This window comes from Gorilla gorilla, chromosome 12 (assembly GCF_029281585.2).
Source record: "Gorilla gorilla gorilla isolate KB3781 chromosome 12, NHGRI_mGorGor1-v2.1_pri, whole genome shotgun sequence".
NCBI classification, from domain to species: domain Eukaryota; kingdom Metazoa; phylum Chordata; class Mammalia; order Primates; family Hominidae; genus Gorilla; species Gorilla gorilla.
In genome coordinates, this window is record NC_073236.2 from 48,089,168 (window position 1) to 48,099,054 (window position 9,887).

Below are 9,887 nucleotides of genomic sequence, written 5' to 3' on the forward strand. Positions count from 1 at the left end.
GGGCATGTTATACGTCAGCTTTAGTAGATACTACTACCTGGTTTCCCAAAATGGTTGTACTAATTTATACCCTATCAGCAGTGTATGAGTTTTTGTTCTTTATGTCCTTGGCAAGATTTGGTATTGTCTGTTTTGTTGTAATTCATGTCTTATTTTGAATTAATTTCTCTATTATGGCTCATGATAATTAGTTCACTTAAATAGCCAAACATAGGATTTCCATTAAAAATCTTTACAACAAATGAGAAAATGCTATAAAATATTTCTAAGTGGATTATTAAATCAATAATTACAGGTGATGAGATGAGCAAAACGAAAAACAATGCTCTAAAATATAGCTATTACTTATGAAATTCTCAGTCTACAAATAAATTAGAAAAAATTATTCTGCATCTACTTATTTATAGGGATTTCCATATTTTAAATGGAAAAGTTAATAGCATCATGGATACAGTTTAATTCTGTTGGTAAAAATAAACTAATAACCCCCCCTAAATATGTGTGAATATATGAATAAGGAAAGGTGCAAAAAAAGTGTATTACTTATTCACCTCAGGTATGAAGATGTTTGACTTTATACATTTTTGCACCATATTGTTTCGGTTACAAGTATTCATTACCTGCAATTCCTAGATCAGCATCAACATCACCTGGGACCTTGTTAGAAATGCACATTTTCACATTTTCAGCCCCACCACAGTCCTAGGAGAATCAGAATCTGTATTTTAACAATACCGCAGTGTTTCATGTGCACATTCAAGTTTGAGAAGTACCACTGAGGTATTCAGTGTGCTATAAATGATATGATTACTCAGCTAATGATTTTTCACTAATAACTGTAATATTCAGGACAGTCACATTAATACTAGTCATTGCTCCTCTGTAGTTATACCTTGATGCCATTATAAAAAACAACATAACCTAAAACAAGAGAGATCTGCAGTGAGGTAGCCAAAAGAAACTAAAGCAAACCATGGCCAATGTTTCTCCTGAGAGCAAGCTACTTCATAAAACTCATCATGATTTCTGTCAGTGTGTTAAAATGAGTAACAATTTTGAATTGCTTCCTCACAGGTCATACTGAAAAAGAATTTAACAGCTTCCAAGAGACTCATAATGTAGACAGAACCAGTGGAACAAGACGACTTGGAATCAATAAAAAGATTATAGCAAAGAGAATAGAGAAAGTGTGCAGTTTTAGGGCCTTAAAAGAAAATTCAGGCTGGGCACGGTGGCTCACGCCTGTAATCCCAACACTTTGGGGAGCCGAGGTGGGTGGATCACCTGAGGTCAGGAGTTTGAGACCAGCCTGGCCAACATGGCGAAACCCTGTCTCTACTAAAAATACAAAAATTAGCCAAGTGTGGTGGCACATGCCTGTAATCCCAGCTACTCAGGAGGCTGAGGCAGGAGAATCACTTGAACCTGGGAGGTGAAGGTTCCAGTGAGCTGAGATCACGCCAGTGCACTCCAGCCTGGGCAACAGAGTGAGACTGTGTCTCAAAAAAAAAAAAAAAAAAAAGAAAGAAAGAAAGAAAAGAAAAGAAAACAATCCACCTCAAATAAAAATGACAAATATATACCTTGGTGCAAGGCACTGTTTAGGCCTGTGGTACAAGATGTTTAATACTGCTCTCAAAGAGCTTCCAAGCTACAGTAATAGACTAGAAACATGAAAATTGTACCAACCACTTACCACAGAAATGCTACCTGGTGTACAGAATTCCCCGCCAAATGAACAGCTTATGATTAAATACACTGAGCTCTACAGTAAGGTCATGCATTGAATATGTCCACTAGACAGCTGAAAGAGTGAAGCTGGAATTGAAGGAAAGGATCAGAGGGAGGGGGCTCTGCTTGGATGTGCTAGTTAAGCCAAGAGAATGGCTAGGATAATCACAGGAGAGGACAGGGCAGAGAACCAAGGCAAGAGTTTGAGGAACTTGAGAAAGGCAGCAATAGTAGCAGTTTGGAAACTCAATAAACTTTTGTATTAGAGAAGCAAGGGAAGGAGAATTTCAAGGGACAAAGTGGCCTCATCAAATACCCTCAAGGTAAAATGTGAGGATTCAGAAGAGCCATAGATATTAATGTTTCTGGAAGGTGCAGAGGGCAGATCACAGCAGACCAATGGGCAAAATATTTGGAAAGAAAATATTGGCAAATGATAACATCAACTAAAATAAATTTTAAGTCAAAATCCATGCATTTGTTAGCCAGGCATGGTGGCAGGCACCTGTAATCCCAGCTACTCGGGGAGGCTGAGGCACAAGAATCGCTTGAATCCGGGAGGCACAGGTTGCAGTGAGCCAACATCACACCACTGCACTCCAGCCTAGGGGACAGAGTGAGACTCCGTCTCAAAAAAAAAAAAAAAAAACAAAAGAAAAAATATGCATTTGTAAATAGAAAGCGGGCAGAGACTGCAGACGCAAGAGAGATGATGTACTGGAGAACAAGGAAGGTCCTGAGGGAGATGCAGAATTCTGCAGAGGCCAAAGAGGAGACAGCCTTGGAAAGGGCCCGTGTGTCTTCTCTCCTGGTAAAGGAAACCTAATGAGACAGAGCTTCAAAAACAGTAGTTTTCAACCTCAGGTGACCATCACAATCACCTGAAGAACTAAAAATTCTAATACCCAGGCCATATTCCAAATGACATGAATCAAAATGTCTGGACAGTGGCATGCAAGAATTAGTATTTTTAAAGCTCCCTAGATGATTATAATCTGTAGCCCTGTTGAAAACTACTGCTCTAGACAAAACTATTGAGAAAGACGAAGGAATTCCCAGCTAACAGCCTTTATCTTCTCATATGGTTGATCTACTAGGAATGAAAGGCATCAAGAAAACTGGGAGTTTCAGGAACTCAGGTGCTAACAAATGAGACAGATGCAGTCACAATAGAACGAATTTGTAGTGAGCCAAGTGAGAAAGGTGAAGTCTTTCTTTCAAGTTCAGTGGCTCAAAAGAGCAAAAGCAGTGGTGAAGGTAAATGTACAAGCAGGGATGGAGTCTAATCTGACCAGGGAGCCCAGGATGATTTATGAGGTTAACTGGAAGGGTGAGACAACTAATAGTCTCCAGAGTGGGCAGTTCTATAGGAGATGTAGAGGATGTAAGCTGTCCTAATGAGGTGGGGTTACCCCGAGACTAAACAGACAAGTACAATATAAAAAAGTCCAAGCCTGTTGATGATAAGGTCCGGAGTATGGCTGAAGCAATGTGGAACAGAACAGGTGGTCTGGGAAGCCCATACTGGGGGAGAAAAGGAGGCAGGGTAGGGTAGTAAAAGTGGGCCAAGACATGTAGATGTCATGACTAAATGGCAGTGAAAAATGGAGGTGGGAGAATATAGATTCAAGGAGTCAACAGTGTGTCATTTCCAAGTTATGACTGGCACTGACTCCTGGCTCCCAACTTTCCATTTCCAGTTTTGGCTAACATAGGAAAAGTACTATCTCCACAGTATTTTGGGGGGGAAAAAACTACCACATTTAAATAGAGCAAAGGTAGAAAAAGTGACAGAGGTAACGTCAAAGGTAACTGCCCACTACAGAACTGGGGAGTACAGTCACAGTGTAAAAAGGTAGTAAGCAGAAAACTAGAAAATTAGGAGCAGCACAGAGTGGCTAAAAATCCCATAAGGATATGGACAGGACTCGGAAGTAGCACATGCCCAGAGGCAGGGATACCTAGAGGAGAGACAGGAGAGGGGCATGACTGTGTCAGGGTGCTGTACATAAGCAATGAGAAAGAAAGAATCAACATTGGAAGGACCAGGTCCACCAGGAACATGGCACAAGAATGGGTCCAAACAGGCAGAACTAGGCCAGTCACAATCCAGATGCTTAACCAGGCACATTCCAACAGTTTGGGGGTAATATGTCCCTCAAGAAACCTACCTTGTCTCAAAGAGTCTCAACTCTTGGAGCCTCAATTAGGGGTGGACACTAGGAAGCTTCAGCAAACTGTGGCCCAGATGGGACTGAGCTCCAAGAACCATTTCAGTCCTTGACTACTACATTTGCAGAATGAAAACAAAGTTGGAGGTAATAAGGCATAATAGCCCCACTAAAATGGGGGGACGGTGGCGGGTGCTTCATGTGGAAACAACTTTCCTATGTTAACATGAGGTTGAGACACGGAATTAATCTTTGTAGGAATGAGCAAGGGTGGTGTTCTAGAAATACTCCTTGCAAATGAAAGGAACCAGGCACTCACTCTTGATTTTTAGATATAGGTAGGATTTATCACTAAGCTCTGTTCAGGAGGGTTTCTCCTTCATGTGTATTCCATAATGACACATAAAAGAGATTTTTGCCAATAAAAACTTATACACTGGCCATGCACAGTGGCTCATGCCTGTAATCCCAGCACTTTCAGAGGCCAAGGCCGGTGGATCACCTGAGGTCAGGAGTTCGAGACCAGCCTGACCAGCATGATGAAACCCCATTTCTACTAAAAACACAAAAATTAGCCAGGCATAGTGGCACATGCCTGTAGTCCCAGCTACTTGGGAGGCTGAGACAGGAGAATTGCCTAAACCGAGGAGGCAGAGGTTGCAGTGAGCCAAGATTGTGCCATTGCACTCCAGCCTGGACAACAAGAGTGAAATTCTGTCTCAAATAAAAAAGAAAAAAGAAAAAACTTATACTCTGTACTTGGAACACACTGTTTCGTTTTGGGTTGAGACAGGGTCTCGCTCTGTCATCCAGGCTGGAGTGCAGTGGTGAGATCACAGCTCACTGCAACCTTAATCTCCTAGGCTCAGGTGATCCTCCTGCCTCAGCCTCTGGTTTACAAATTAGCTGGACTCACAGGTGTGTGCCACCACGGCCAGCTAATTTGTAAGTTATTTGTAAAAACTGGGTCTCCCCATGTTGCCCTGGCTGGTCTCCAACTCCTGGGCTCAAGTGGTCCTCCCACCTCAACCTCCTAAAGTGCTGGGATTATAGGCCTGAGCAGGGCCAAGGAATACACTGTTACTCTTGGAAGTTCAAAGGTCTTACATATAGCACCCTTACCTCAGTTATGTTTACACAGCCCCTTGCTTTCCAACAAGTTCGGTAAAAGAACCCATAATGGTCCCACGGCCAAGTCTGCTTTGTGCCTGTACCAAAGAAGGGGCACGAGTTACATAACACATCTGCTCAAAAACACTAGGAAGTCAGTTTTGAAAATGCAGATCTCTTGATGCAGTAAGCTGCATGAAAAACATGATACTTCCCCTTATGAAAAAATAAAAGGTTCAAAGATGTTTAATTTTTTTTATTTTAAAAATAAAATTGATTCATAAAGTGCAAGAAGAAGTCATTTCTTTCCGGTAGTCTATATGCATCTTCAACAAGCTGTTAGAAACAGAAAAGAGAAAAAAATTAGAAATACACAATCTGAAACTTCAAGCCGTACTGTGGTATTAAACCATGAACCATAAGATCTGGTTTACGACAAGAAAACTGAGGTCCTGAAAATTTATCATGCACAGCTCTTCTGAAGAGCTAAGACTGGATGCAAGGTTCCTGACTTCCAGGCCACTGCTCTTTCCACTTTACCAGGCTGCCAACAACCTAAGAATTCAGTTTGGAGTTTACAATCGCCAAGGCGAAGATGTGCTAACAAGGATGTTACTGAAAAGAATTGCGGGTGGCAAGATCACCTCCCTGGTTCTTTTTTTCTTTTGTTCTTTCCAGTATTTTCTATACTGATGTTTAATGTTGTCAGGATGAACGACGACAAAGCACGTTGGTAAGACATTCTCATTAAACATCCAGTGAACCAAACCAAGATACCGAAGAGCAAGTTATCAGGGAAGACAAAACTTCCACCTTCTGGTGCCTGTGGGAACAAGTCCTGTCTTCTGCAACCTAGCCAGAGTTGATCCTAAGATATCCGCCCGACCCCAAAGTCTCCCTTTGCAATGTCACTATGTGTACTGCTCACCAACACTCCAGGAACAGCCGGCCATGGCAGGCGGGGACTGTGTGGCAAGCCTGGTTCTGGGCGCCGGCGGACCGGGGCTCCGGCGCGGACATGGCAAGGTGGCCATGAGGGGGATAGAATGGGGCGGAAGGCGCAGAGTCTCAGGCCAGGTCCAGCTTCTTCTGCGTCGCCGCCAGCTTGTCCTGCAGCCTCCTTTTCCTCCAGTCCAAGTAGCGCCTCCGCAGTCGGTTCGCCTGCCAGCCCAGGAGTACTCCAGAAGCGAAGGCTACTAGCACGGACAACTGCAGTGTCCTCTCTGACACATCCGCCATGGCTGCCGCCGGCGTGCAGCGCGGTCTACGGCGCGGCAGCGGGGTCAAAAGGCGCCGCGCGTTCAAGGGTGGGGCGTGAGACAAAAATGAAGCGAAGGCGGCGAGGCGTTGGTTCTCTCGAAACTCACTAATAGTCCCATCTGTCTCGCCTTCAACTGAAGACTTTCCCAGCCTTTGGACGACCCCACCTTCCACTTTCCTGAACCCCCACAACATTTCTTGTTGATGCCTTACATCATTAGCTAACACTGGGGGCGTATCTTGCTAACCCAACTGTAAGCTCTTCACCGCTCTGTATTTTCTCTCAGCAATAGACTGGGAGTGACTGGCGTAACTTTAAATTTTCTGGTAACCTGTTTTTTAAAAAATAAAAACAAAAACATGGAATTGTTTTTAATAATATATTTACTTATCCCAACATATAGGGGATGTTATCATTTCAACATGTAACTCGTTTTTAAATTATTAAGGAGATGCTTTATTTTTTTCATACCAAGCCTTTGAAAACTGGTCTGTATTTTACAGCGAAAGGCACATCTCAATTTGAACAGTGAATTTTCAATGGAGATACCTATCAGTGTCTAGATTTCATAAAATGTACAGTTGAAAAAGTAGATTCATATACCCAAGCTGTTCTAAAAACACAAACATTTTTCCAATAACCGAATAGAGTACCAATTTTTAGATTAAATTTAAATTCATTAAAATTTTTTAAAAATTATAAACTCAGTTCTTCAGTCACACTAGCCATATATGGGACCAGTGGCTACCATATTGGACAACCCAGGTCTGGGGGCCATGCTGTACCAGAACTAACGTGGGGTCAAAATTGTTGGGATAGGAAACAAACAAACACATTTCTAATGATGAAAGTCATTTTGACACCCCCCCACCATGACTTCCACCTCCTAGTGTTCAGGCCTTTGTGTAATCCCCTCCCCTTGAGTGTGGGTGTGACCTGTGACTTGCTTCTAACTAATATAATAAAGCAAAGGGGATGAGGATGTCACTCCTGTGATTACTATGTATATTAATCTGTTCTCACACTGCTAATACATACATGAGACTGAGTAATTTATAAAGGAAAGAAGTTTAATTGACTCACAGTTCCACATGGCTGGGGAGGCCTCACAATCATGGCAGTAGGCAAAGGAAGAGCAAAGGCACATCTTACATGGCAGCAGGCAAGAGAGCCTGTGCAGGGGAACTTCCCTTTATAAAACCATCAGATCTCATGGGACATATTCACTACCACGAGAACAGCACAGGAAAGACCCACCCTCGTGATTCAATTACCTCCCACTGGGTCCCTCCCATGACATGTGGGAATTATGGGAGCTACAATTCAAGATTTGGGTGGGCACACAGCCAAAACATGTCACTGTGTATATAACATTTTTTAGCAAGTTAAAGATTCTCCTGTGGCTTGATGAAGTGGACGTGCTGGAGAAGCTCACAGAACAAAGAACTGCAGTGGCCTCTAGGAAAAGCCTCCAGCCAACAGCCAGCAAAAATCTGGAACCCTCAGTCCCAAAACCACAAGGAAATGAACTCTGCCCACAACCTGAATGAGCTTGGAAGCAGATTCTTCCCCATTTGAGCCTCCAGATGAAAACACAGCCTTACACATTGATTGCAGTCTTGTGAGATTATAACAGAGGACCCAGCTTAATTGTGCTTGGATTCCCGATCCATGGAAAATGTGAGATAATAAATGTGTATTGTTTTAAGTGACTACATTTGTGGTAATCTGTTACATGGTGTAAGATATGGGACAAAACAGAGTGTTTTTCCCACTTTAGCTCTCAATACAGACCACCTCTGTTCACCAAACAATACATTCAATACTCTGACACCAGAGTTGGGGTGAGGGAGACCTTTTTCCTATACACCAATGAATTCTGTAGCAGACAACAACTGGGTGTCTTCTAATTCAATTTAATTTTGACACTTACCTACCTGGATGTAGCATCAGCCTCCATAGGTTGAGGGCTCAGTCCCATAAGACTTCTTCCTACTTCCAATGCCAGTCACAAATAGCAGGTTGTCACCTATATCTCTGAAGAACTGGCTATAAATCAGGAATTCCAACAACCCCCTCCTTAGGTTTGATTAATTTTCTAGAACTGCTCAGAGAACTCAGATAAACACTTTACTTACTTTTACCCACTTATTATAAAGGATATTACAAAGGATACAGTTAAACAGCCAGGTGGAATAGATGGATAGTGTAAGGCATATAGGAAAGGGCATGGAGCTTCCATACCCTGTTTAGGACCACCATCCTCCAGGAACTTCCACATGTTTAGCTATCCAGAAGCTCAATCAAACCCAATCCTTTCGGTTTTTAAGGAAGCTTCATTACATAGGCATAACTGATTACATCATTGGCCATTGATGATCAAATTAACCTTCAGGCCCTTTCTCCTCCCTGGAAGCTGGAGAGTAGGGCTGAAAGTCTAATCATGCCCTGGCATTTCCTGTGGCCAGTCCCTGTCCTAGGGACCTGCAGTCATCTCATTAGCATACAAAAGTCATTCTTATCAATCACTTGAGATTCCAAGGATTTTAGGAGCTGTATGCCAGGAAACAAGAATGAAGACCATACACACACACACACACACACACACACACACACACACACACACACACACACACACACACATATATATATTCACAATATCACACACAGTAATAGAAAATGAATAAAGTCCTGAAAGGAAGGTCAGCAAGTGGAGCCTGAACTCAGCCTCTCTGCAGAGATCAGCAAATGGACTTTCATACTTGAGGCAAAATGTATCTTAGGAGGGAGATGATAAGGACAGTGTTGGGTCCAATGTGAATTCACATCTGCCACACTTAATGTTCATTTACTCAACAAATATTTATTGAATGCTGCAGTAGGCATTGGGAATGTAAAGGTGAATACAACACAAGGTCTGCCCTTAGCTTAGCACAAAGTAGAAGAGGTAGAAAAGAAATTTATGACACAGTGTGATGAGTTGGAATATGTGTGTAAGCATGTTGCTTAGACCTAAAAAAAGAAAAAAAAATCCTCATCATTTTAGTTTGTGAAAGCAAAACAAAACAAAACCCTAAGAGACATTCTTTCTCTTAAAATCCATCCAATCTCGCAGCCAATCCTGTTGGTTCTATTTTTAAAACATAGCCAGAATGAAATCGCTTCTTACCACTCTACTGCTACCAACAGGTCCAAGCTGCCATCGCCTCTTTTCTGAGTGATTGCAATAGCCCTATCAGGTTTCCATGCTTCTATATCTGTCCACCACATTCTCTTCTCAATACAGCAGCCAGAATGGGCCTTTGAAATCAGAAAAAGTTGAATCATGTCACTTGTGAAAGTTGATCATACCATTTGGGTCATTCTTGTCATACCCGATTAAAATAGATTTGAGAGGGCAGAGGGTAAGGCACTTAGGACACGAAACATTGCTCGAAGAATGTAAAAATTCTCTGCAAGCCTGGCTGCTGAAACTACCTGCTATAACCTGAAACCAGTCCTATCTATAGCTACTGAAACAATCTCCCGAAACTCTAAGAATAGTTTAACCCATTGCTGTCACTTACCAATCAAAACTTGTCAGCTCCTCAAAACCTTACTAGTGCCAATGAACT

General features: G+C 42.3%; 1 protein-coding gene across 1 annotated transcript; it reads right to left on the reverse strand.

Moving 5' to 3' along the window:
• Nucleotides 1–5,253: 5,253 nt before the first annotated feature.
• On the reverse strand, nucleotides 5,254–8,554 carry MTLN (mitoregulin). Its single transcript, XM_055377429.2, has 3 exons — nucleotides 8,518–8,554; nucleotides 5,941–6,499; nucleotides 5,254–5,348 (listed from the first exon to the last, which is right to left on the reverse strand). Exons 1-2 carry the CDS (start codon nucleotides 8,552–8,554, stop codon nucleotides 6,081–6,083), a joined length of 456 nt encoding a protein of 151 aa, XP_055233404.2. The 3' UTR covers nucleotides 5,254–5,348; nucleotides 5,941–6,080.
• Nucleotides 8,555–9,887: the final 1,333 nt, after the last annotated feature.